At 53.9% G+C, this 27,041-nt stretch overlaps 2 protein-coding genes across 3 annotated transcripts; one reads left to right on the top strand and one right to left on the bottom strand.

Moving 5' to 3' along the window:
* Positions 1-2,656: 2,656 nt before the first annotated feature.
* Positions 2,657-14,477, bottom strand: TRAP1 (TNF receptor associated protein 1). 2 transcript variants are annotated; one of them, XM_079952948.1, is made up of 18 exons: positions 14,346-14,477; positions 12,841-12,996; positions 12,630-12,712; positions 11,256-11,396; positions 10,757-10,828; positions 10,394-10,554; positions 9,939-10,048; positions 9,348-9,421; positions 8,500-8,655; positions 8,180-8,300; positions 7,995-8,064; positions 6,041-6,188; positions 5,640-5,825; positions 5,308-5,446; positions 4,972-5,057; positions 3,856-4,001; positions 3,527-3,599; positions 2,657-3,035 (listed from the first exon to the last, which is right to left on the bottom strand). In XM_079952948.1, exons 1-18 carry the CDS (start codon positions 14,425-14,427, stop codon positions 2,934-2,936), a joined length of 2,106 nt encoding a protein of 701 aa, XP_079809074.1. In that variant the 5' UTR covers positions 14,428-14,477; the 3' UTR covers positions 2,657-2,933. The 2 variants fall into 2 exon arrangements, with proteins under 2 accessions (XP_079809074.1, XP_079809075.1); XM_079952949.1 differs by having other exon boundaries at positions 4,972-5,054.
* Positions 14,478-14,500: 23 nt separating this feature from the next.
* FAM234A (family with sequence similarity 234 member A) lies at positions 14,501-24,990 on the top strand. The gene is made up of 12 exons (XM_079952952.1): positions 14,501-14,600; positions 15,585-15,873; positions 15,969-16,088; positions 16,190-16,369; positions 18,983-19,113; positions 19,271-19,403; positions 19,551-19,692; positions 20,525-20,665; positions 21,114-21,189; positions 22,500-22,658; positions 23,224-23,329; positions 23,893-24,990. Exons 1-12 carry the CDS (start codon positions 14,538-14,540, stop codon positions 24,102-24,104), a joined length of 1,752 nt encoding a protein of 583 aa, XP_079809078.1. The 5' UTR covers positions 14,501-14,537; the 3' UTR covers positions 24,105-24,990.
* The last annotated feature ends 2,051 nt before the right edge of the window (positions 24,991-27,041 follow it).

Here is a 27,041-nt window from a genome sequence, read left to right as displayed (position 1 = left end):
TGGGCAACACTGGACTTGTTACGGTAAAATCTGGGTGCGAGGCTGCTCTGCCACCCAGCTGGTCGGACTAAGTCCGCGGGTCCCTGCGGAGGAAAATGAGATCAGCCGGAGACAGGAGCAAGCGGCAGAAGATCCAAGTTTATTGCGCAACAGGTTCAAGGCGAGATTGAACAGCGAGAAAGGGGTGACATGAACTTTTGAAACTCCCTCCATGTCCCAGAATACAGTGCAAAATACATCCCAGTTACATCATGAATACATAAGAAGAGGTTGGGTTACACAGATGACATCATGAATACTTTAAGAAGAGGTTGGGTTACACAGGATTAACATATGGAGGAGGGAGGGGGGAATATGCAGAGCTGGAGATATGCGCAGATAAGCACATCCTGAGTACCGGTGATGAGAAGACAATGGTCCATGTACTGGCATTGCCCGGAGGAAAGGCTTGGCAGAGTGATTTGGCAGGATTAGGGTCTTGACACCTTGCTGGAGGGATTATGGAGGACAGGGGAGGTGTCATGGAGTCCTAGAGAAATTGAGCAAATTGGCACGTTGAGTTTCTATGAATTTTATAGATTTTAGTTCCTGTTGACATTGACAATTGGAAATAAATGGATATATTGTAGCGAAGAAGGTGAAGAAGACATCCCCCCCCCTTCCGTATCAACTATATGACCCTGGGACACCCCCACCCCCAGGATTCTGCAGGTGCATCCACCCCATGGACTGGGCCTCGTCTCCCCTTCCAGACTCCCGGCTGCTTCTTGCCCAGGTCCAAGGGCGGCCGAGGCTTCCCTCTGGGCAGACGTCTGACTGCTTGACTTGCCCCTCAACGAGGCAGCTGCCTGGTGTAGCCAAGGGCCAGGCAAGCTTTGCAAAGCCCCCTCTTCACCCGGACTGGGTGGGGCGCTGCCCCTTTTGCAATGCACAGCGACTGAGAAAACTGGAACGAGGAGTGAGAGACTCCCAACACCCCCCCCCACGAGAAGTCTCCCCTGCATGTCACCAAACCATTCACGTACATTTTCCTGCCTTTCACCTGTCAAAGCAAATCCTCCGGCGTCAAGAGAAAATAACAGCGACATCTCTGCAAAGGCATTGATTGCATCTGCAAAGGGAGCTCAGCTCAGGAGCCTGACACTCCAACAAAGGAAAACAGGGAAAGCGTCAATACCAAATCGCTGATAACTGTATCCATATAGTGGCTGAAAAAGAGAATGAATTTCATAGGAAATCACTCGTATCAATCTTCTCAGTTCCAATGGCATTTAGGATCCAGGGAAGTGAGGTATAAGGGTGATATCCTGCCCCAAGAGTGTCAGACAGATCGTCATCTCAATCACAATGCCTACCCCATAGTGGGATGGTGTGATAGGAATTTTATGCTCTATATGATAATGTTCATAAGTGTACCAACCAAGCACATACATAGATCAGCACAGGGAGGCCACCCTGGAACCATTTTGATTCCTAAACTGACCAAATCTTTTCTCTACAAGGTCAAAATGGAAAAGCCTCCCCATTGTCTTTTCCTTCACAAATCCTGTCTTAAGGTTATGTCTGTGTTTGAATACGGTGTGAGCCTGTGACCGGCCCAGGAACTAAGTATTTATCGCTACAAAAGTATGGCCAGGCTCCCCAGGAAATCCAATCAAGTAACCTGCCAGACAGGAGATAAACAAGGACAAGAGATAAACAACATTTAAATTTCTGTTTAGACCGCCTTTTCTGTGATGTATGATGTATCTGAGGGGTGGTCTTAGGTTACACCCCTTCTGTGATGTATGTATGATGCTTCTGGGGGTGGTCTTGATCTACAGGGTGGCAATTTCAAAAGTCTTTATAAGGCTTTGCACACCATTTTTCTGGGTCTTCCTCCTTTCCTGCGGGTGAGGGGAGCACCCTGTTGCAACAGATCAATAAAGATCAAGCTTACTAGCTGCTTTGCTTCTCAATATTCTCTGGTCGGCCTCTGTTATATTCTCCTACCAATAGGGAACCTATGTAAGGACTTTATATGGGCTCTTGGATACCCCATAAGGGAAAAGGGCAATTTTTGTTTACAACAATGACCAAGACAAAGGGGTGTATTTGACTTGACTCCGGGACCTGGAAACTGTAAATGCTTTCCTTTGTACTGTGATGGAGTGAGCGTAAGAGACTATATTTGAGTGACAGAGGCATGCCTGGATCTCAGGTTCTACCCGAGACCACACTTTTTCTGACATATCTATGATGTCTTGATGATGCATTCTGAGATGTATTATGCAAAACTTTGGAAAACTTTGAAATGCAGATGTAACCCATTGATCTGGGCTTCTCTCTGCTTCTATGTTGTAGCTGGGAGCCTTGTTGCAACAATAAAGATCATGCCTCTTGGCCGCTGCTTTGCTTCAATTTCTTGGCTGTACTCTTGTTTGACCTTCCAACCTAAGCCTGCGGAACTCCCTGCTGCAGGAAAAGATCTGCTCCTTGCATCTGCCATGGGGGGGGGGGAGCTCTGAGCATGCTTAGAAGCACTTGGTCCTAATTGCCAGTGCGTTTTGTGAACAGTACGGAGCCACTCTCTTCCCATGTGCATTGTAGAAGGGATCCAAGAACCACCCACTCGAAGACAGGCTCAGAATAAAAGCAGGACGATACATTTCAGAACTGGGGGTTTAAAAGTCTTTACTTAGAGGTACTGCCAACACACGCAGCCTGCAGGCAAGTCCAGAAACACACACCCTGACAGCCGCTGTGCAAACACACGTTTTGAAATAAAGTACCATGGCTCCAGGTGGCTCAACTCTGGCCCCTCTGCTCTTTCCAACGGGCCACGATCCGGATATGGGAGCCCAGGCCAAGAGCTCGCCAAGAGCAGGCAAGCCAGGCCAAGAACCCCTCTGAAGACAGGCAGGACTGCCCCAGCTCAGCTCCAGGCAGGACTCTCAGTGCTTCTCCAGGGCTTTGGCAAGGAGCTCGTTCAGCCGGTTCACCATCGGCCGCGGGTCATCGTTCAGGCCTGCTGCTATCATGGCGTTGTCGTAGATCTGCCAGCGAAGGAAGGAACAATGAAGCGGGTTGGAGTAGAGGGGGGCTACCTTGGCTTACTGTGTCCCAGGGTATGGCAGGAGCACCAATGGACAGAGATGGGATTCTGCTCTGAATGCCAGCCAGGAGTAGGCAAGGAAAACATGACAGGAGGGGAGCATTTCCCTCAGAAACTGCTCTCCTGGTGGCTGGACTACATGATCCGCTTGGCCCCTTCCAACTCTATAATGCTATGATTCTTCTGCCCCCCCCCCAAAGGCTCTCAGAGAGGCCCCAGGGAATCCACGAGGGGTGGCAGGGGGTTACACTGTTCCCTGCTTGTGGAGGCTGCAGGTGCCAGCTGTCTCAGCTCCAGACATTGCAAAGGCACTGGACACCTCCCCCACTCCTTTCCACTGCTCTCCCGAGGGCATGACGAGACGCTGGCAGTCCATGTGCCCCTCTGTGTGGCTCAGCTTCTCCCCTGAGGAGGAAGCAGAATCTAGCTCACCTGGTCAAGCAGCATAAGGGCCAGATCTGGCTGGCTGGAGCGGAGCTGGTTGAGCTTCTTGATCAGAGCGTGCCTAGAAGGGAAGATGGAGGGGCAGTCTGAGTGCTGCAGCAGGCAGAGCGCATGGGCTTCCTTCCCCAAAGCCCCCTCTCCGCCTGTGCCCAGCCCCTCTGTCCTCCCCAAGGAGAGCCCTTGCTGAGGTCCAAAGGGAGGTGCCCGAAAGCAGGATGTGAGGGCGACAATGCAGTCCCCAGTGCATCACGTCCAGGGATTCCTCCTCCCCCAGGTCCAGCTCTGCCTGTTCTCCTGCCCACCCCCAAATCCAATACCCAGTATTGATCTCCAGCGTGGGCTGAAGGATCTGAGCCCGCTCCTCGCTGGTCTTGGCCAGCTGCTGCATCCGGAGGAAGTGGCGGGCAGCACCCATCTCCAGCACGGTGATCATGGCCGGGTGCATCTCCAGGCGGGGAGTCACCTGTAGGGCAGCAGGAAGGAGGGGGGGTGAGGTCAAGGCTAGCAGCCCCTCCTGCCTCCCCACCAGGTCCCAGGAAGCAAGCCAAACCCCCGGCTGCTGAGAGGAAATGGCAGGCCGGTAGATGGGTTTGCCCAGATCCATCACAACTGCCCTTTCCAGTCATTTATGCTCTCAGCCCTTCACACAAACAGTCGTCACCATCCTGACAGGTCACACTGTGGCTGCAGAAACAGCTCCCAGTGACGCCCGTTCCTGGAAAGGCCTCACTGAAGCCCAAAGTCCTGCCAGGCCCAGCCAGGGGGCTTCCCGAGACCTAAGCCCTCAAGGTGGCCAAAGTGTTCTCCCTAGATTGTGTGCAAACGCAGGCCTCCCACTCAGGCCAGAGTGGCGCATGCTCTGGTTAACTCCCACTTCAATTACTGCAATGTGCTCTACATGGGGCTACCTTTGAAGGTGACCCAGAAACTGCAACTAATCCAGAATGCGGCAGCCAGACTGGTGACTGTAAGCGGCCGAGACCACATAACACCGGTCCTGAAAGACCTACATAGGCTCCCAGTATGTTTCCGAGCACAATTCAAAGTGTTGGTGCTGACCTTTAAAGCCCTAAGCGGCCTTGGCCCAGGATACCTGAATGAGCATCTCCACCCCCATCATTCAGCCCGGACACTGAGGTCCAGCTCTGAGGGCCTTCTGGCGGTTCCCTCCCTGCGAGAAGTGAGGTTAGAGGGAACCAGGCAGAGGGCCTTCTCGGTGGTGGCGCCCGCCCTGTGGAACGCCCTCCCACCAGATGACTTTTAGAAAACATCTGAAGGCAGCCCTGTATCGTTTTGTGTCTGATTTTACAATGTTTCATGTGCTGTAAGCCACCCAAAGTGGCTGGGGAAACCGAGCCAGATGGACAGGGTATAAATAATGAAATTATTGTAATTATAACTTGCCCCCCTGCCCCCCTGCCCTGGACCCTCACCTTGATGGCAGCAACCCGTGGGCCAAGTGCATTCCTCATCCAGGCCAGGAGCTCCTCTGCAGCCGAGGCGCTCAGAGACTCTTCTGCTGCCAGAGGAGGAGGAGGAACACAGGGGAGTGGATCAGGGTGGGGGAAGAGGAGACAAACCCCTCAGTCACAGCCACAAAGTCCTTCCTGAGAGGGTGGGGAGTGCTGACAAGAGGACAGCCTCTGGGACGCCTCCTGGGGTATTCCCACCCCTCCAAGATGGGTGATTCCCCACCTCCTCCAAGCTAGGCAACCAACTTTGCTTGAAAAGGGCTCACGCCCTCTTCCCACCGCACAGCAGAAGCCCACCTGGCTGCTTCTCCTCAAACTTCTCCTCCTTGTAGTGGTCGACGACGATATCTGTCTCCACAGACATCAGCTTCTTCTTGTCAAACTCCCGGAGGTGCAGGAGGGTCAGTTCGTCAAACTGCTCGTAGCAGAATAGTACCTGCGGGGGCCAAATGGGGGGGGGGTGTCCTCAGTTCCAAGGAAAGGGAGAATGACCACCACCACCCCGGTCACAGGGCTTCCTCCTCTGCTCCTGGTGCCCAAGCCCAAAGCACTTGCTGGGAAAGGGGCTCCCACAGGCCCCGGCTGAGGCTTTGCTTCCCAGGCCCCCCCCCCCTTGCTCTCCTGCTCACCTCCACATCCTTCTTCTTCATGGCTTCGTAGTAGGGCGAGTGCTCAGCCAGGTGGCGGTTGGGAGAGCACAGGTAGTAGATGTTCCGGCTGCCGGCCTGCATGCGGCCGGCATAGTCTGAGAGGCTGGTCAGCTGGCCAGCGGGCAACGCCGAGGACTCGTAGCGAAGCAGCTTAGCTATGTCTTCCTGCGAAGGAGAGTGCCGTCAGTCAGAGGGCAAAGGAGGCAGACCCCTCCCCCTTCACCAGGGCATCCGCTGCCCAAGTAAACCGCTTTGAGGGTGGGTTTTACAATCAAATTTTATGAAATAAATGAAGTAGGTGGGCATCACACCCAGTTTCCCACCTCCCTCTGGAAACTTGGCAAGAATAAGCCTCGCCCCTCAGCTGTCCCTCAACACACCTTGACATCCTGCTCGGCGATGGTGACAATCCCCTCGCGCATGAAGAGCCCGTAGTCCTCAAAGAACTTGGCGTACTTCTCGGGGTCCTTCTTGCTCTGCTCAATGAAGAACTTGATCAGCCTCTGCTGCAAGACTCCCCGGAGCTTCCTGCAGGACAACACCCAACATCAGGGAGATGGGGGGGGGGATAAGTGCCTGGAAGCCCCAAAGATTAAAAGAGGGGCAGGAGAGGCAGTGGAGGAAAGACTGAAGACAGTGACAGGCTGAAGCACCTCTGGCCGGGAGGGGGGTTTCTATTCTTTCCCCCCTTCACCTGAAGATTTGCCTAGGTGCCATGTGCAATCTAAGTGAAGTCGGCATTGCTCTGAAGAAATTTCGACAAAAGAAGAACGGCAGGCGAAATTAATGGACTATGCAGAACTGGACAAAATGACAGGAAGGATTCAAAACCTGCAGGACCAGAGATTCACAGAAGATTGGAAGAAGTATATGAACTATTTGAAGAGCAATTGTAACCAAAAAATCAGGCTAGGAGGACTACAATAAGTTTTGTAAGGAGAAATATACAAAGTGTTACAAAGCAGAAAAAGATAGAGATATTGGTTATGAGTTTGAAATGTAATAAGGAAAATAAGAAATGCATACTAAGAGATTAGATTGGAAAATTTTCAGACAGGACTGATGGAAGTAAAAAAAAATTGAATAAGATGTACAAGTTTAATTACTGTTGAAAATGACATGTTCCCAAAGGCATTTCGACCAATCGCACCTCTGCCTGCTGGGATCCCAATTCCTGGCATTAGCCACAACAGGTGCCGGGACTGATGGGAGCAGGAGTCGCAGCAACACCGGGAGGGCCCCAATCCCTGCCCCCTGGTGACCAAGAAGGGAGCAGACCTGCAGGAGAAGGAGCCAGGGCCCAGCCCAAAGGAGCAGGCAGGAAAGGGGGACCCAATTTTTCTGGCAAAGGGTGTCTAAGGAGGCAACAGAAATCCCTGGGTTAAAGCTGACCGAAAGTCCAGAGGTAGCCCTGTTATCAATTGACGATGGGGTGGAAGGGTTGCAGGCTAGCAAGGACTTGCTCACAAATTCATTGACAGCTGCACGAATTATGATAGCTAGCAAGTGGAAGGGGCAAGCAGAATATAAAATGGAAAAATGGTATGAAGAGGTGTGGGATATAGCTATTAATGGTACATTAACATGTGCCACTAAGGTAAGACAGGGAACACTCAGGAGAAATGACTCTGAGGAGATATAGAGGGTGTCTGTAGAATTTGTACTGTTAGAATGGAAAGGGGTCAAACCATCGCAAGAGGTGTTGAAATTTTGGGAGGTTGGATAGTTACAATGGAATGATCTCAGTAGTGGGGTGCACATGTTTATTCTTATTTTTTATTATTACTTTGTCAAAATAAAAAAAAGGAAAGGGGGGTCGTGAATTCTCCGTGGCGCATTAGCAGAAATGCTCAGAGTTCCAGGTTCTTCAGTGCAGTATATTTATTGTGAGCTATATAGGAAGACCTTCCTCTCTCTCTCTCTCTCTCTCTCTCTCTCTCTCTCTGACCACACACCCCACCACCTTTACTGCTGGACTGGTTTCCCTTTTAAACCAAGGACAGCCAATCAACTGACAGCACATTACTGCCGAGTCTTTCTGACCCAGCACTTGCATAGAAAGTATTGCAGGACAATTGCATCAGCCAGCTGCATCAGCCAGCAAACTCAAGCCTGCAGACTTACTATCTCACACAGCATTCTGTGAATCCCGACAAGGGGAACCTTGGAGCGCCACTGCCAGTCAAAGCAGCCGACACTGGGCAGGGCTGACCAACAGCCTGCCTTGGGGGAAGGCGGATCAGCGAGCGGAGCTTCACGCGCCCCCTTGGATCACTTCCAGAAAAGCCCCAGGGCTGGAGGGACACACACGGACACGGCCCGCAGGTAGCTCACCTGACGAGTGCGCTCTCCTGGAGCAGCTCCCGGCTGAGGTTCAGAGGGAGATCTTCGCTGTCCACGACTCCTGCACCAAACAGAGGGAGGGGCAGCGTCAGGGACAGGGAGGGCAAGGGGGAGCTGTGGCCCAGAAACAACCCCCCTGCCCGCCCCAGGGCACCTGCAAAGGGGAGGGTGGCTACCTTTCAGGAAACGAAGCCATTTTGGCAAGATGTCTGCGGCTTTGGTCAGGATGAGGACCTTGCGGCTGTAGAGAGAGACGCTGGAGCCCAGCTCCCGGCTGACATCAAACATGGAGGGCTTCTAGAAGCACAGGAAGTCACAATAATGGTGTTATTCTTTCTACCCCACCCATCTGACTGGGTTGCCCAGGTTGAAACCGGATGTTCTGCCAGGTGGGAGGGACCCAGCTCAACCTCCATCCTGGGGTGGGGCTGCCCCCCTCCTCAGACCACCCCTCGGTGCCTCTGGAAGGCAGTGGGGGGACCCCCAGGGCCCTCACCGCCTCCGGGACGTAGAAGATGCTGCGGATGTTGAGAGGCGCGTCTGTCTTGTAATGCAGGATGTAGCGTGGCTCATCATAGGCCTGCGCAATGAAGCGGTAGAACTCCTTGTGCTGCCAGTCCCCAATGTCCTTTGGCTCCAGGGTCCAGAGGGCCTGCGCAGAGGGAGGGGGAACAGGGGGGCAGAGGCTGCTGAGGCATTCAGAGGGCACAAGGGACAGCCAATGCCATTGCTGCCAGAAGGAGTTTGGTCCAGAGGCGAGCCCAAAACACCCCGAGGCTCCGGGCAGAATAGCAAAGAGGAGCCCAAAATAATTCTCCTGCCCCCAAAGCGGACCAAGAGTGGGACTAGGAGGGCATTGGCATCCTTCTCCAAGCCACTACCCCACTCTGAAATTAAAAGGCCGTGGGAAGAGGACCCGGCATTGAGAAGCATCCCCCACTGTCCTTGTGGCAACTCACAGGAGAGAGCAAATGTTGCCCCTGTGCTCCAGAGGGGGGAGCTGCTCCTCAGAGCCACTTGCACAGGACCCCCACAAAGCCCAGGGAGAAGGCAAAATCCCAGGCAGGGCTTCCTGGCCCAGAGCTTTTCCTAAGAGCCGGCTCCTCCTGACCAGCACCTTGTTCTGAGCAGGGCGGAAGAGGACCGTGAGGCTTCATTTTAATGTTGTACTTTAATCTTGTTTTTAAGTTGTATTTCAATCAATTGTTTTTATACCTGGTGTTAGCTGCCCTGAGCCCGGTCTTGGCTGGGGAGGGTGGGATATAAATAACATTATTATTTATTTTTATTTTTATTATTATGCATGTTTGGGGCCCAAGCAGTGCAAATCTGCAGCCACCTTACCTGCATGGCGTTGACACGTCGACCATTGAGGAAGAGAGGGTAGCCAACGAAGTTGCTGTACTTTGTGATGACCTCTAGCGGAAGGAAGGAAGGGGTTTGATGATCAACCTTGGTCAACAGCCCTGCCCGGGACACCCGAACTCCAGAGGTGCCCACTGGCCCACCCACCCAAGGGGAGCCCAGAAACATGGTGGACCAGCCCACAAGGAAAGGAAAGGCAGCGCTGGATGCTGTGGAGATCCTGGAATGCAGAACTGTGAGCACATTGAGGTCCACCACAGGTATGTTGCTCATGGAGGGCCAGAAGGGGTCAGAAAGACCCCCCAGCCCCCACTTCTCAACCTGGCACTTAACAAGCCCAGAAGCCAGTGACAGCGAACCTACACCATGCCAATGGTCCAACTTGAGCCAATAACTGCCCGCTTTTGGTGGCAGCTCTTTGGAGTTCTGGTCTTCACAGGAGATGCTGCCAGAGACCAAAACTGGGAGCTTCTAGGTGCAAAGCCTTTCTCCCCCTCACAGACACACCCTCCCCAAGCCAACCCCCACCAAGCCACCCTGGGGAACCCCAACCAGGTGCAGGGCAATCACCTTTGACGCGCTCCTCGTTGGCGAACTCCTTGCAGTCTTCCTTGAGGTGGAGAATTATTTTCGTCCCTGGTTGAACTCCAGAGGCTTCCAAGATCTCAAATGTCCCAGAACTAGGATTAGAAAACCATTTCCTTAATAACAGTTTGAACAACTTATTTGACTAAAACAATAACGTTACAGTATATATATCCATGTTTGTTAACTGATGTGGTTAAACAATTTTATTTTTTTAAAAAAAACACTAGACTGAGTTTTAGTATGGACTATAATGCAACTTAAATAGAATACTATCTTTAGAAAGATTTTTTCCTCCAAAAGCATTCTATTTTAAAAATCCAATTTAAATTTAAAAAATCTGATTTAAATTTTTAAAAATCCAAGATTTCTGCCCGCAACCTACACCTCCTCCCGCCTGCTGCCCAGGCTTGCCCAGCTCCCTCCGGAGCACCACTTACCCATCCGAGTGCCAGCAGTACCCAGGGCTGCCTGGCTCTGCTGACTGGGAGAAAACTTCCACCCGATCCGCCACCATGAAAGCCGAGTAGAAGCCCACTCCAAACTGGCCAATGATCCTGCTGCCGGCTTCCGCCTGGTTCCGCAAGGTGTCCAGGAAGGCCTGTGAACACAAAGCCCCTTGCTTGCAGCCAGGCTGCCCTGACAGATGTCTAGCCGCTTCCCAACAGCTCAAAGGGGTGTCACCAAGGTGCCAGAGCCCCCTCTCCTTGTAGCCTCAGGGATTGCTCCGCCCTGGAACTGTGGCAAGCCTAGCTGCACCCCAGAGCCTGCACCCGCTGCCCCAAACCCTCCTGCCCCGTTACCTTGGAGCCAGACCTGGCGATGGTCCCAAGATTAGAGATTAGCTCCTCCTGGGTCATCCCGATGCCTGTGTCCTGCAGGGAAGAGAATGGCAAAGAGATCTGTGTCATGTCCTGGCCCCCACTTTGGGACAGGGAGGGCAACGCTCCCCCATCTGCACAGACTCGGGCAAGAGAGACATTCCGCAGCAGCATTGTTTCTAGCTGTTTATGAGAGATCAGCCCTGATCTGAGCAGAGCACCAGAAGGTTGGTCTATGGGGTCCAGTGCCAAGGTCAGAAGTTAAGTCAGAGCCAAATCCCACCAGACACCAAGCTCATTGGGTAGCTGTGGCCAAGGCCACGTCTCAAGCTAGGCAGAATCCCCACACCAGTCTCCCTTGGGCCAGAGGCAGCAAAATCTCTCCAGTCCAGCGACCTTCCTTGGCAGCCCTGGCCAAGGAGTAGGAACAAATAGAGAAGTCTGGGAGTTCTGGCGCAAGTCATCCACTCAGCAGCAGTACCTGGATGGTGATGGTTCCTTGTTTGGAGTCTGTCTCAAGGTGGATTTCCAGTTCTGGCAGGATCTCCCCTTTGGACATCAACTTGTGGCGCAATTTTTCTAAAGCATCACTGCAGTTGGAGATCAGCTCTCGGATAAACACCTGCAGGGAGAGGCCACGCTGATGCAAACGGGCACCACAGAGAGAGCAGGGGAGTGGCTCTCGAGTGTGGAGCAGCGCCCCATCCCAGATGGAAGCGGGTCATGCCTTCCACCCCCACTAGCCAAAGGCAGGGGAGACTCCACACACTGTAGCAGCAGGCATCCCCTAGAGCAGAGCTTTCCAAACTGTGTGTCGTGACATGTTAGTGTGTCAGCTGCAGTAATGTTGGTGGTCAACAAAAAAGGTTTAAAGACTGTCTCAAGGCAAATCTTTAAAAATGTAGTATAAACACCAACAATTGGGAAACCCTTGCCTGCGAGTGCTCCAACTGGAGAACAGCCTTTATCAAAGGTGTCATGGGCTTTGAAGACACTCGAACTCAAGACACAAGGGAGAAATGAGCTAAGAGGAAGGCATGCTTGGCAAATCCACTCCGTGATCAACTCCTGCCCGGAATCCAATGTCCCCACTGTGGAAGGACGTAAGGATCCAGCATTGGCCTCCACAGTCACTTACGGACTCATTGTTAAAACCGTGTTTATGGAAGACAAGCTACGAGGGATCGCCAAAGAAGAAGCAGCAGCAGCATCAGGTATGTCACATGAATGCTCCTTACACTCATCCCAGAGCTGGAAAGGGGTTAGTTTAACCTCCGGTTTGCTAGTAAAACTGCATTGCTCTGTCATGAAAAGCATGTCACCAACATGCAAAGTTTGTTGGAGCTACCCTGGATTCGCAAGCACACTGCACTGCCGCCCCAGTCTGATCTGACTCCTCAAGCCCTTCAACTCACTCCCTTTCCTGGGAGCCTGTTCTGGTCCTTGCAGTTCCCAGGAGTTGGAGGGCTTCAGGGAAGCTCCAAGGACTGTGGAGTGTGCTGCTTTGAGGAAAGACATACTGGGCAAGGCGCTACATCGGCTATATTCCCTAAGAGGTACAAGGACTGCTTCCCAACTGAGGTGAGAGGAGGGCTGAGTCTGTAACGCGGTGCACCTGCTTTCCACTAACCTGGGGAAACTAACCAACCCACTGCAGAAGAGGTGCAGTGAAGCCTCCAAATGTCTGCATTTGGAAAGTTGCTTCAAATTAAGGCAGCAGCCACTACCAGGGCTCAGGATCCCCCAACGAGGAGTTAGGGTCAAGCCAGCGCAGCAGGCATGGGCAGTGGCAGGCGCTGGCTCTGCCCTGCAAAAGGACCCTTGGGATGCACCAGGGCAGGAGCGGCCAGCCTACCTCCTTCTCCGAGTAGAGAGAGCGGGCCACGATATCCAGCAGCTCCTTGGTCTCTGCTTGAAACTCGTGCCTGGAGGCAGAACCTGCAAGATGGAGAGAAGGGAGAGGAAAGGGCTGCTGCTGTTGTTCTTGGCAAAGGGCTGCCCCTTTGCCCCCCACAGCAGGGCCCAGGAAAGAGTGTGGCTTGACTCCAGGGGAGGAGTAGTCGGACCTGGGACTGCCTCGGGGTTGCTGGTCAGTCGATGCAGCGGAGGGGCCTCCTCGTCACTCGGGGCAGCTTGCGAGCTGTAACTCTTCCTGGACGCCCAGCTCAGCCCTGGAGGCAGCAGCGGAGGGGCTGGTCGGGGCAGGAGTACGGCCCTTGGACCTGAAATGGAAGAAGCATTGGGTGGTGGGCCAGGGACCCTTCTGAACGCGGAGCTTTAGTGGATGCTACCTGCTGTTATAAGAATTCTAAGGTCTCCGATATAGAATAAATGTTCACAAATGTACAAGGCAAATGCACATACTTAAGTATATACTCTACATGTCTGAAATGGTACTGGAGAGCAATCCTGAAGCCATTTTGACTCTCCCAAATTGACCTCAAATATTTCTCTGCAAGGAGGAAGGAAATGGGAGCAGCTTTCTAATGGTCTTTGGACTGTAGGGGCTGCTTACACCTCCCTGCACATATAGTCGGGCAAGTATCTGTTAAGCTGAGCCCACTCTCAATACGTGTAGGAGATTCAGGAACTGAGTATTTACCATCACAAAAGAATTGCCAGACTGCCCAGAAAATGCAATGAAGTAAGGCATTATCAGGTATCCTGGCAGACAAGAGAGAAGCAACACTCTCAAATTTCTGCTGCAGACCGCCTCCTTCTGTGATGTATGTATGATGTTTTGGGGGGTGGTCTTGGACTACAGGGTGGGCAATTTCAAAAGTCTTTATAGAGGCCTGTGCACCATTGTTCTGGGTCTCTCTTGTCTCCTTGCAAGGAGGGAGGGAACTCTGTTGCAACAGTTTATTCTCTGTTAATGAAGATCAGGCTTACTAGCTGCTTTGATTCTCAAAATACGCTGGTTGGCCTCTGCTTTCTGTAGATGGGGCTCTAGGTACCCCATAAGAGAATTCGAACTGTGGTTCCCAACATGGGGTACACACCCCACGGCAGAGAATTGATTTTTAAGGGTGGCAATTCAAGAAAGAATTACAGTGGTACCTCGGGTTAAGAACTTAATTCGTTCCGGAGATCCGTTCTTAACCTGAAACTGTTCTTAACCTGAGGTACCACTTTAGCTAATGGGGCCTCCCGCTGCCACTGCGCAATTTCTGTTCTCATCCTGAAGCAAAGTTCTTGACCCAAGATACTATTTCTGGGTTAGCGGAGTCTGTAACCTGAAGCGTCTGTAACCCGAGGTACCACTGTATTAACAGTGAATGGCCTTTTAGGCTTCCTCCGCGTGAACAGGAGTTCACTTTTTGAATAATAAGGAGAAGAAGAATAATTCAACGGGGGTCAGGAATTGAGAGGTGCTTAGGCGGGGCATGAGACGTCTTTTTCCTGTGACGCCGCCCCCGGGGCTTCCCGGGCCAGATCCGCGGCGGGGCCGGGCATGGCGCGGCCTGCGGGCTCAGAGGGGCGGGGGGTCGCCAGGGTCACGCGGCGCCCAGAGAAGCAGCAGCCGCCGCCCCCTCCTCCCGGGGCCTCGCCAGGGCCCGGCCTCCCTCACCTGCTCCCGCCGCCGCGGCTCCCGGGCGGCCCAGGAGGCGGAGGAGGCATCGCCCGCCGCGCAGCACCTCCAGCCTCGCCATCGCCGCTCCCCTCACGCCCGCCCGACTTCCGGCGCGGGAATAGCGTCACGCGAGACGTAGCCGGCGCTCCCGTGACGTCGGTGCGCCGCTGGGCGCATGCGCTCTTCCGCATGCGCTCGCCAGGCCCCGCCCCTCGGCCGGACCGGTCGGAAGGAGCGCCTGCGCCCCTCAAGGTAGGCCGTGACGTCGCCCCTGTGCATGTGCAGAGCGCCGCCAGGAGCGGGGCAGGGGGCGCGGGAGGCGGAGGGAGGGCGGGCTGCCGAGGGGCTCCGGGCCCCGCTCCGCCTGGGCGCCCCTTTCGCCTGCCGGGCTCCGGACTACAACTCCCAGCAGCCCCGGCAGGCCGGCCCCGCAGGGGGATCATGGGAGTCGTAGTCCGAAGGCCTGCAGGGCCCGGGGGGGCGGAGGCGGAAGAATTCCCGGCCCGGGACGCCCCCCCCCCCGGGGAGGAGGATTGGGCCCGTTCCGGGAGGAGAAGGACGCTGCCGGGGGCGGCCAGGCAGGACTCTCAGCCGCCTCGACCAGCACAGACCATGTTATCCTTTTTACCAATGTTGCCGTGATGACTATTATTAACCATTTCAGCCCATATGACGACTATAATTATTAATTATATTATTAATTATATTAAATATAAATAAATTATTTGTAGGCACAGCTCATCCTCTAGAATATAATAGCTTACTAGGGAAATGCCGAAGTTGCCCTTTGGGGTGCCTCAGGGTCAATTTCTATGGTAGCTCGTATGGTTGTACGGGTGTAAGTATTTACCTCAATTTCAACTCAAGAGCTTTTGCTGCAGTCTGCTCTGATTGTATATTTTATCTTTATGAATGCTGTTTTTATTTGTGTTGTGCACGCTGGTCTTTGACCGTAATAAATTATCTATCTATCTAATATAAATATATTAATTATATATTATTATTATTATTGTTATTATCATCATCATTAATTATATTAATTATAACTATTAGTTAATTTAAAAACAACTGTGCACAAATGAATACTGTTCAAACCCCACAAACTGTAGCAATGAAAGCACCGCTCTGAATGCTGTTTGCTGGGCAAGGCTCCCCACAGGCGTTGGGTTGGCTGCTGTGGGTCTGGGCCAGGGCGGCATTTGTTTGGCCTGATCCAGGCTCCCTTCTGTGCGGCAGGATCCGAGCTCCTTCCCCAAAGAGCCAGCTAGGATGGAGAGCAAAGACCTGGAAGCCGAGATCCACCCGCTGAAGAACGAGGAGGGCAGAGGTCCTGAGGGCCTGGCCAACTGCACCCAGAAGGAAGCAGCCCCCAAGAAGCTCAAGCGGCTCTCGCAATGGCGCACAGCGGCCTTCTTCCTCTCCCTCTTTCTGTGCCTCACGGTGGTGTTTGCCTTCTCCTTTATCATCCCGTGCCCAGTGAGGCCCATTTCCCAAAGGATGTGGAGCAGAACTTATGAGGACGCAGGTGAGTGCGTGGGCGCAGGGGCCGCAGCCACTCCTGGGGGCCCCACGGGTGCTTGCGGCCCATCGCTGAAGCCCCCCATTCTGGCCTCTTTGCAGCAACCTACTCGTTCCTGGCCATGCAGGACGTCAACAAGGACCGGGTCCAGGATGTCCTCTTTGCCTTCAAGGCTGCCAGTGCCGGCAGCAACAGCACAAACAGCTCTTGTGCCAGCCAAGGTGAGGGTTCCTGGGGCTTGAGCGGCTCTGCAGAGACTGCTCCTTGGGGGAGAGAGGGGAGGAGGCCGCCGGGGCTGAATGGGCTGCTCCTCTTCCTCCAGGCTTGGCCTCCCCCTGTGCCTTCCTGGCCGCTCATTCGGGCACCAACGGCACCACACTCTGGCAGAGGCCTGTCGCCCAAGAGCTCCTGCTGATGGACTGCTCCGGGGAGCAGGATCACACCCCAGCCTGCTTCATTGTAGGGGAGCCGGACATCCTGGCAGCCATCGACTTGGAGACAGGTAGGCAGGTGTCCAGCAGCCCCTTGCCCAGAGCGTCACGGCAAGAGGCATGCCGGCAATCTTCCTAGTGCGATGAGGGGGTTGGGGGGCTTGTCTTGCCAAAGACAAGGTGGTTCCTTTCAAATGAGATTCATGAGCAATACAAAATACGCAAGCAAGAAGATTAAAAAAATATATTTTAAAACAGCAAGCAATATATACCGTATTTTTTGCTCTAGAAGACTCACTTTTTCCCTCCTAAAAAGTAAGGGGAAATGTGTGTGAGTCTTATGGAGCGAATGCAGGCTGCGCAGCTATCCCAGAAACCAGAACAGCAAGAGGTATTGCTGCTTTCACTGTGCAGCGATCCCTCTTGCTGTTCTGGCTTCTGATATTCAGAATATTTTTTTCCTTGTTTTCCTCCTCCAAAAACTAGGTGCATCTTATGGTCTGGTGTGTCTTATAGAGCAAAAATACGGTACATACCAAGCATGCACTTCAATCTGCCACTTGGAAACCCTCAAGAAGCGGCGAAGCAACTCCCCCCAGGTAGCCTCAGTTTGCAGGGCCCTGCGGCCGATCAGTCCGTGCACGAGCTTCAGTGAAACTCTGCCCAAACTGTCCCATTTTATAGATAGCCACCCCTTCCCAATGCCTCACTTTCTCAAAACAATGTCCAACATCAAAGAAGGTACCCAGTATTATTTTGGGATGCGTCCAAGGGAACAGGGGCAATTGGCAGGCCCCCAGCTGGCTCCAGCCCACCGGCCAGCAGCCGAGCGAACTCTGGTCCTCGGATCAGCATGGAACTGCGACCTGAGCTTCAGAAGCCAGGCATGCAAGCCAGCAGAGATAAGAGCTCTTCACAACGGAAGGGCAGAGAGAGGCTGTGTAAAGCGTATTTACAGGCATTTTATTCAGCATCAGGACAGAGGAAAAACATGTCTGCTCCCCTTCATGCCCAAGCAAACAGCATAAGCAAAAGCTAAACACACAACGGAAGTTCCCAGCAGGCTGTGCTGGAATGTAAACAGGCACGTGACACACAGCAGTCATGCCTGTTCCTCTGAAGGTGGAATGGAATGTCATAACACGTCCTCCACAGCTGATTAAGGGAGCTGCATGTGGGGCTTCTCCCAATGTTCCCAGGACATTAAAGACTGTTCTCACACCATCAAAAAACTGAACAAGAGCGAGGGGGGGAAGGAACAGAGGAGGCAGGAAGGGCTCTGTGTCACTAGCTCCTCAATACCTTTTCTCTTCCGGGTGCATTTCCCCATTCTCATGAAGGAGTGGAACAGGTCTCGGTGTTTCAATTTCTGGGAATGGAGTTGAGAGGTGACCTAACCTGGGGAGAAAACAGCAAAGAACCCTGATGAAGAGAGCACAGCAGAGGTTGTATTTTCTGAGAATCCTCCGGAAAAACAATCTCTCCAAGGACCTGTTGATGGCATTTTATCATTGTACTGTGGAGAATGTACTAACTTATGGTCTGTGTGTGTGGTTTGGGGGGCTGCACAGTCAGGGGAAAAACAATGCTGTCCGGGGTTGTAAAGACTACAGAGAGAATAATTGGGTGCACTCTTCCCACCTTAGATCAAATCTATGCTTCCAGGTGCCATAAGAAAGCTGCAGAGATAGCGCAGGATAGTGCGCACCCCGGAAATGATCTCTTTCAGCTTCTGCCTTCTGGAGGAAGGTACAGGGTTATAAAAACCAGGACTAGCCCCCTGAGAAACAGTTTCTACCCAAATGCAATTCTGGTTTTAAATGCAGTATAAGGAGTCTCTATAGTATATTGTATTTTAAAATGGGGTTTCAGAGTTTTTAGGGGGGTTGAATGTCTTATGTAGATTTTTCAATTTCATTGTTCTGCATGGGACAATGACAATAAAGGTATTGTATCGTATCGAGTGAGGAGCACCCATCCCACTGAAGGGGCACCTCTGCATCCTGCAAGTGGGCTGGCACTAAGTTAACTGGACGCAGCTTTGCTCTGGGCAGCAACAGTGAGATTCCGTTCTGCTCAGACAGACAAGAGAGCTGCCTGCTGGATCAGCCCCAGGAGGGATCAGCGACCAAGTGGCCTCTTGAGTCTAATTCCGTGAGCTCCGCTCTGCGATCGGGTGCCAGAGGCTGCTCCGCTGCCATCCACCTTTATGCCAAAGGAGAGCATTGGCGTTCCTGTCTTCTCCTCCTTGCTGGCCCAAATAGGACTAATTTAGCCAGCTAGCCCTGGTGATCATCTAACGTTTATTGGATGGATTTTCCCCTTAAACTGATTTTTGAATTTCTGAATTTATTGTTTTATACTGTCTTTTATGTTGTTTTTTGTTGCATCAATTAAGTGTTTTAAATTTGTTGTTGGCCGCCCTGAGCCCAGTTTTCTGAACCGGGAAGGGTGGGGCATAAATAAAAATTTATTATTATTATTATTATCATTTCTATTTTAGCCCATATTCTGTGTTCCAAAACAGAAAGTGGGCAAGAGGGAAAGAGAGGCAGAGTTGTGGCCAGGAGTGTGTGTTGGCTTCCATGACCAAGCCGCCCCCAAAATGCTGGGACCTGCTGTCCTTTGTCTCCTTCCTCCCTCCCCTCACCCCATGAGGCCCTTGCTTCCTGCTTATTCCTCAGGCCAGACTCTCTGGAATGAGGCTGCCAACCTCGGGCCTAATTCGACAGTGCTGAGTCCATTGCTGAAGATCCCAGATGTCAACGGAGACAGCACTTCTGACCTTTTGGTCTTTGCTGAGACGGGAGAGGAGGTGAGCTTAAATAACTATAGATAACTATAGCGAGGAAACTTGGCATTTCTTCAGCATTGCCATGCAAGCCTCTTTAAGACTGAGCAGGCAGTGGCGGCAGGATAGCTCAGTTTCCTCCCCAGGCGCGAGAATCCCATGGCCTTCGCTTGTTCTGCAGATTCAAGCCCACTTCTATTCAGGGAAACATGGCACCCAGATTGGATCCGTTGAGACCTTGCATCTCCCGGGAAGAGTCGGCCATCTCATGCAAGTCACTCCGAAGGGCTCCCACTATGTGCTGCTGTACACAGGTGAGTCCTTCCCCCTCTGGAGACAGGCCCCGTCTTGGCCCAGGGGTCCCTGCCGAGGGCGGGGTCCTCTCTGGAGAAGAGACGCTCTTTGGAGTCTGGCAAAGACACTGCTGCTTGGCTCACTGACTCCCTTCCTCCCTCCCTCAGCAAAGGCCCTTTACGCCTACTCTCTGAAAGCGCTGTGCCAGATGGGGTTCAGCTCTCCTGCCCACAGCACCTCTGGTTTGACGGAAGATCCACTCTGGGAGACGGCGATCAACAGCGCCACGCGCCAAATCACCTTGCTCAGGTAGCGCTTGTAGGGCTTCCAGCAGGGGCAGGAGGCGGGGTTGGCCATTGGGGGGCTTGGGGAGAATGCGTAGCTTTCAGAGCAAGCCGGGTGGGAACTTGGGAAGAAGGGCCACGTCCGAGAGCAGCAAGTGGGGTTGAGAGAGGGAGGTAGTGTTGCTGTGAGCCAAAAAGTCGCCAGTTCAGTTGGAGATCTTGTATTAGGAAGTCCCAGTGCTTTTTTTCTTAGAAAATGTTTAGGGGTTCTCTCATTTTGACTCAAGTTCAAACCAAGAAAAATAAATATGGTTAATGGACAAAAGTACAAAGAACATGCATTACAGCGGGAAAGGAAGCCGCCATCAGTGGTGGTAACAACAAAATGGACCAATCACTGTGCTAGATTCCAACTCCTACTTCACACATTAAACACCCGCTTCCGTCTGAGACTCAGGAAACACCGTGACAGAAAATGAGGCTGCCATCGGAGGGAGCAGCGGAACTGACGATTCACCAGGCTAGAGAAGAAACTAATTTTTTTAAATAAAAATTAGTTTCTTCCCCCGTTAGATTCACAAAATATTTAGGGGTATGTGTACCCCCAGAAAAAAAGCACTGGGAAGCCTCCACCTGTCATACTGAAATACTGGCCCACCTCACCTGGTTGTTGTAAGTTCTACAGAGGAGGAGGTGCTTCTTTCCCTTTGTCAGAAGAGCCCGTCTTCTGGGGTCAGGAGGGCAATGTGGTCTCCCCCCGCCAGCCTCCTCTTGCCCTCATTGGTGTCAGCTGGCACAAGTGCCCCCTGCAGGCCCAGCTGAGCAATGACCAACGCTTTCGGTCCCTCCCTGTTTAGCTCTGGAGAAATCCGCTACCTGACAAAGATGCCTGTGTCTTCGAGCGCCGATTTTCTGGTTTCAAGATCGAACATGCTTGAGCTGGTGGACGGGCAGCACTTGGGCTCGATGTGGGTCACAGAGACACCCCACATCCTAAGGTAAGGGGTGCCAGCTTCTGCCAACAACCATGACCTGCAGGGTCCGACTCTGGCTTGTGCCTCGTCCTAAGAGGTGCGGGGAGAGTGGCCTGAGCTGTGACTTTGCACGGGAGGGAGAAGGGAAAAGGAGGGCCAGCCAGTGGTTTTGCCATGCATGAGGCTCTGAGCAATTAATTACAGGTGGGCTTTGCAGCCCAGAGGAATTCGCCAGCGGTGCTCCCGAGTTCAGGCAGAATGCCCAAGGGAAGGGAAGGGCTTGTGCAACTGGGAAGGGAGCGGGGCTTCCCCACAGCTTTCTGGAGATAAATCCCTTTCTCCGCTGCCCTCTTTAACCAACAATCTCATCCCCCTTTTCTGGAATGATGGGGTGGAGGAGGGAGAGGTCCGGTGTGCCAGTCAGGGCTGCTGGGAATGGCTTGTTCAGCCCCTTCTCGTCTCCCTCTTGCAGCGAGCCTGTGCTTGGAGCCTACAGGCCGGACGAGGTCGACGTTATCGTTATGAGCAGAGACTCTTCCAGGAAGAAGGTTTGTTTAAAGGCCCACAGCCACACGGAGTCCCTTGCAGCAAAGGCAGTGTTTTATGATCCATTTCTTTTATCAATTAAATTCAAATGCCGCCTTCATCTGAGGATCATAGGGTGGTTTACAGGGGGAAAAAGAGCAGCCCTGATCAGGAAAGTTTTTAATGTCTGCCATTTTATTATGTTTTATATTTTGCTGGAAGCTTCCTAGAGTGGCTGGGGAAACTAGCCAGGTGGGCAGGGCATAAACAAGAAAATCATCATAAAAATGCACAGCACAATATCAAGCAAGGACAATGCCTTTGACCCCCTGGGACCCTGCCCCCCCCCATTAAAAAGGCCATAGTTTTTGCCTGGTGTCAAAAGACATGTGAAGCAGGCGCCAGGCAAGCCTTTCTGGGGAGAACATCCTACAAACGGGAGACACCGCGAGAAAGGACTGTCCTCGTGTTGCCATCCTCCAGACTTCTTGTGAAGTAGGGGCGTGGGGCAGAGAAAGAAGGGCCTCGGGTGACAGTCGCAGGGTCTCAGTCAGTTCATATGGGGAGAGGCAGTCCTTGGGGTATTGAAGGCTTTTAAACCAGTACTTCGAATTGGGCCCCAAAACTGATTGGCAGCCAGGGCAGTTGGGCCACAGTTGGCAATACATGCTCAGAGCGCCTTGCCCTCCTGAGCATCGTGGCCACTGAATTCGGCACCAGCTGAAGTTTCCAAAGCATCTTCAGAGGCAGTCGCATTGCAGTAACCTAACCTGGAGGTTACAGGAGGACAGGTGACAGAGGTCAGGCTGTTCCAGTGCAGGTGGGGGCGCGGCTGGGCCACCAGCCAAAGCTGAAGGAGGCCCCAAGCGACAGCAGTGCACCCAGGAGGACCCCAAGTTGCGTACCTGCTCCTTCAGAGAGAGTGTCACCCCCTCAAAAGCGCCACCTCCCACCCTCAGGACTTTGGTGGCTGGAAACCCAGCCAGATGGGTGGGGTATAAATAATAAATTATTATATATTATTATTATTATTATTATTATTATTATTATTATTATTATTATTATTATTAAAGATGAGCAAATCTGGTGAAGGAGGGTCCGCTTAATCAGATCCAAAGTTATGCATTTTATAGGTGTGATGGTTAGGCATGGTCCTGGCCTGCCATGGAGCAGCTTCTGGGTGCTGAGAGCCTTTGCCTTGCCCAGCACCCCGTGGCAGAAGCGCCCGGAGCAGGGGCTGCAGAGGGCAGCCTGCTTGGGGGCAGGGGCTGCAGAGAAGAGCGCTAAAGACCTGAGAAGGCAGCAGCCTCTAAGGCAGGCCTCTTCTCCGCAGGTCATGGTAATGGAAGGTACCTCTGGAGACATCGAGTGGGAGGCCGGCCTGCAGCTGCTCTCGGGCGCCGACAGCCCCCCGCCGGCCACCCTGTCCACCCTCGACCACAGATCGGTCTTCCTCTTCTGGGGCCTGTACCAGAGGGACGCAAACGGAACGGTAAGCGGAGGGTGGCATTCTGTAGCAGGAAGGGAATGCAAAGGCCCCCACCCCCAAATGCAAAGAAACTGTTCCTTCTGCCAGCTGGCTTTGGACGGGGGGGGGGGGGTAGCTGAATGGAATTTGCCTTTAGGAATCTCTAGCTCAGTTGGTAGAGCATGAGACTCTTAACCCCATGGTCGTCCGTTTGAGCCCCACGTTGGGCAAAAGAGTGGACTTTGCATGCAGCTGGACTAACGACCTTTGTGCTCCCTCCCAACTCCACTGCAGTTTTCCATGAAAGCCCTCTGAACCCCAAAAGGAGAACACCAGCCTTCCCACATGTCTGGCTTTGTGTGCCCGGGCCGACAGTCACACTGGCACAGAGTTGCCCCGGTGCCCCTGCCCCTCTCCTCTGCCACTGCATAACAGAATCGCCTTCCCTAATTGCCACAACCTCGCCAGTGCACATTTCAAGCAGGGAATGCGCTGCCTCCGTGTGTTATGGGGGGGGGGGTCTTGCTGGCGGGGCCTGCTCTACGCAGTTTGCCCTTGCCTGCAGCTCTCTCTTCTCTCTTGGTGCCAGGGGTCCTGGGACGGCGCCCAGCAGCAACTGTACCTGTTCCACCCCGCCTTGCCCAATGTCCTTCTGGAGACGAGCAACGTCACGGAGCACATCGTGGGCTTTAAGGGTAAGTCGGTGTCATGGTCCGGTTCACGGGCAATCAAAGTCCCGGCAGGGGATGTCAGGACCGGAGGCAAGATGGCGGGGTGGGAGCAGGAACGGGGGTCCAGAAGCCAGGAGTCAGGAAGTCAAGGGTCTGAGGGTCAGGAAGCAAGGAGTCACGAAATCAGGGGTCCGAGGGTCAGGAAGCAAGGAATCAAGAAGCCAAGGTTCAAGTACCAGGAAGCAAGAAGCCAAACGCAGCAAGGCAGGAAACAAGTTGCTGTGGCAAAGAGCCGAAGGGAAATGCTGACCTTATAACCCTTCCCAGCTCTTGCCACCAGGTGCAGTGAGTTACGAATCTGCCTCACCTGTGAGGCCGCGCCTTGCCTCTTCAGAACAAACTTAGGTAGGCCCCAGTCCTGCAAAGTCCTGTTGGTCACAAGGCCTGGCTCCTGCACACACTCCTGACAGTCAGGGCCCTCCCCATGCTGCTGGGCGGCTGCGAGGAGGAGGAGGAGGAGGCTGCTGTTGCTGCTGCTGCTGCTGCTGCTGCCTACCCCCCAATCCTACACCCTCTTCTACTTTCAGGGGTGCTCTTTGAGCGGAGCCGCCACGCCTGCTATGTGCTCCTGACGGGGCCCCAGGTAGGGCAGGCCCCCGGGCAAGTGATGCTGTCGAAGTGGAAGCTGAAGGAGGCCATCGCCGGCAGCCGCGTGATCTGGCTCAACCAGGTGGCGCAGAACAGCGAGCAGAGCGTCCGGGAGCGCTTCCTCAGGATGAGGTACCGCAGCCCCCAGTGAGCGCTGGCAAGGCTGGGCTGCAGGGAGAGGACGACCCCGGAGGACCCGAGGCCGGCAGAGGCTTCCCGCAGCGCCAGAAGGCAGAGAAGAGCCACCGCGAGGCTGACAATGGGCAGGGCTGGCATGGCAGGAGGGGGCAGAGGCGGCCTTCCCAGCGCTGCTCCTCGCCCGCACCCAGGGCCCTTTCCCTGGGGGATTCCTGCTGCAAAGGCTCCCTCTCTCTGTCTTTGTGGAGGCCTGGATTGGGGGGCAAGCAAGCATGTGGCCCCTTGACTGGCACTGGAAGGCTCCCCCACCAATGGACTCTCCTGGGGGGAGGAGAGGGCTCAGCACCCTGCACTTCACTGGGGTTGATGTCTGCAGCCCCCACTCCCTTGGCTGCCCAGCTCCTCCTTCCTCCCTCTCGCTGCTGCCTCCACCAGCTGGGAGCCAGCAGGGAACCAGGGAGTCGTTTGGGGGTGGGGGCCTTGAGAGCTCAGTGGGACCCTGGCCTGCAGCGCTCAGGGGCAGCAGCCTGGGGGGGCGGGGGGGCTCTCCCTTGCTCCCCCTTCCCCAGCCTTGCCACCCTGCTGGCCTTGGCTTCAGGCCCCACTTGGTGCAGGGAGGAGGAAGGGGGTTGGCTGCTTTGCAAGGGGAAGGGCCCGAAACCCGCCCCTCACAGCATCCTTTGCCCAGGCGACCCACCCCCCACCGCTAGGACTGGAGCCGACGGGGCTGCTTTTCCGCCTTCGGGGATTTCTCGAAGGTTTTTCCTTTGGGCTTTGGTGGTGGAGGTTTCGCACACAGGGCCACCTCTTGCACCTCAGGAGGCGGGGACTTGGCCAGTTTGCTGCTGCTGCTGCTGCTACTACTGTGGTTTCAATAAATCCTGGTTCCTTGTCCACAACCTCCGTTTTCGTTCTATCTTGGGGCTCCTGCAATCGGTCGCCAGAATGAGCTGGGCCCCCAGACCTGTGCCATTCACTTGGGAGGGAGGAAGGAGGCGCAATGGGCAGAGGCCCCTCCTCTCGACACCCTCTCCCCCTGCCCATGCTCTCTCTGGGATGAAGAGGCCGTGGCTCGTTTGCACCCCAGGCCCAAATTCAAATCCTCCGGACTGGCAAGGAGAATCCGGTGACCTGGTTATATGCCACTCCTGTTTGGGGGGTGGGGGTTTCAAAGAGAGACCTCTGTGTGACAGGGCAGCCCCCTCCTTCGCTCCAATAAGCCCTTAGGTACCTGGAAGCATCTCTTGACGCAAGAGGGGAGTGTTGGTAGTCTTGCTAAGTCCTGGGTCGGCCATGCCCTTGCCTCCTCCTGGGCTCAGGCAAGCAAGAGGACATCTGTGCTTCGGCAGAGTTTTCCCTGTGCAGGTTTTCAGTGAGGCCGTTGGTCCCTATGGCCTGCTGCTGCCTAAGCTGCCAGGCAGGAGTCGTCCAAGGAGCCAGAGCTTGGCTGGGAGAGGCTGCCAGGAAAGGGCTTCTGCATGCCAAGCAGCCGCTCTGCTCCTGCACCTTCTTCCACGCTGCATCCCCTGGGAGCAGGAGCTGGAGGAGGAGTCCCTCTGTCAAGGCTACTGCAATTAATCCAGAATGCAGCATCCAGACTGGTGACTGGGAGCGGCTGCCAGGACCACATAACACCGGTCCTGAGAGATCTGCATTGCCTCCCAGTACATTTCTGAGCACAATTTAAAGTGTTGGTGCTGGCCTTGAAAGCCCTAAACAGCCTCAGCCCAGTAGACCTAAAGGAGCGTCTCCACCCCCATTGTTCTGCCCAGACACTGAGGTCCAGCGCCGAGGGCCTTCTGGCAGTTCCCTCATTGCGAGAAGCGAAGCTATAGGGAACCAGGCAGAGGGCCTTCTCGGTGGTGGCGCCTGCCCTGTGGTACGCCCTCTCTTCAGATGTGAAGGAAATAAGCAGCTCTCTTATCTTTAAAAGACATCTGAAGGCAGCCCTATTTAGGGAAGTTTTTAAGATTTAGTGCTGTATTGTTTTTAACACTTGATTGGGAGCCGCCCCGGAGTGGCTGGGGAAACTCAGCCAGATGGGCAGGGTATAAATAATAAATTATTATTATTATTATTAGCACAGCGGCACCAGAAAAAGAGCCACAGCAGGAACTGCAGAAGCAGGTCTTGGCCCTGGCACCAGGGGCTCGGCTTGCGCCCTCTCAGCTTTTAATGTGCACACACATATACACAACCCCCCACGTCCCTGTTGTGCAGGCCAGAGGGGGTCCAGGCAGAGCAGCTCCTGGCTGACTTCCAGCACTCGGCCCCCATCTGCTCCGAAAGTGCTTTGCTGGCATCTGTTCAGCAGTGGAGGCAGCATGCCACGCTGGGATTAGCGAGCGGGAAACGGCAGCAGTGCCAGGCTAAGAGGATGCCCTGCCCCAGTTTCCCCCAGGCGTCAGGACTGGTGGGCCAGGCAGAAATGTTGGGGGCAAAGCCGCCCTCTTGCGCCGCAGGCCTGCCAGGGGAATGAGAGGGGGACTTGGCTGCAACCCCCTGCTCAAAGATGGGGGGCCAAGTGGGGTTTTAAGGCTCTCCAGGTTCTGCTGGGGAAATGCAATGGGAGAGCGGAGCTTTGCAGCCCCTACTAATCTCCTTACTGGGCAGATGGCAAATACCTCCCAAGCCCCAGAAATGCAGAAAGATCCTGGCAGGAGATTTGGGGCTGAGGGGGGGTGGCATGGAGCAGATGGACACGGCCGGTCCCTGAGCCCTTTATCTTCCCCAAGGGCTACATGGGTGTGAGAATTGTAGAGTTGGTAAGCTCAAGGTTAGGGTACTGCAGGGCGTTCTACGCAGGTCTGCCTCTGAAGACGGTTCGGAAACTTCAGCTGGCGCAGAATTCAGCAGCCAGGTTGCAGCCACTGGAGCAAGACGGTTTCAGCATCTTACACTGATCCTGGTCTGGCTACCAATTAGTTTCCGGGTCCAATTCCAAGTGCTG

The sequence above is a fragment of the Podarcis cretensis genome (assembly GCF_951804945.1).
Source record: "Podarcis cretensis genome assembly, chromosome: 14".
In the NCBI taxonomy this organism is placed as follows: Eukaryota; Metazoa; Chordata; class Lepidosauria; order Squamata; family Lacertidae; genus Podarcis; species Podarcis cretensis.
The sequence above is the reverse complement of the archived record's forward strand: the minus strand, read 5'-3'. Positions and strand labels throughout refer to the sequence as shown.

Coding starts and splice junctions, on each gene's coding strand:
- TRAP1 (XM_079952948.1), bottom strand. CDS start 14,427: ATGGCGAGGCTGGAGGTGCTGCGCGGCGGGCGATGCCTCCTCCGCCTC. Junction 5,826..6,040: donor TCGCCGAGCAGGATGTCAAG/GTGTGTTGAGGG, acceptor TCTCCTTCGCAG/GAAGACATAGCTAAGCTGCT. Junction 5,058..5,307: donor GTTTGAGGAGAAGCAGCCAG/GTGGGCTTCTGC, acceptor CTCCTCTGGCAG/CAGAAGAGTCTCTGAGCGCC.
- FAM234A (XM_079952952.1), top strand. CDS start 14,538: ATGCGCTCGCCAGGCCCCGCCCCTCGGCCGGACCGGTCGGAAGGAGCG. Junction 19,114..19,270: donor TTGCTGAGACGGGAGAGGAG/GTGAGCTTAAAT, acceptor CTTGTTCTGCAG/ATTCAAGCCCACTTCTATTC. Junction 23,330..23,892: donor GCACATCGTGGGCTTTAAGG/GTAAGTCGGTGT, acceptor TTCTACTTTCAG/GGGTGCTCTTTGAGCGGAGC.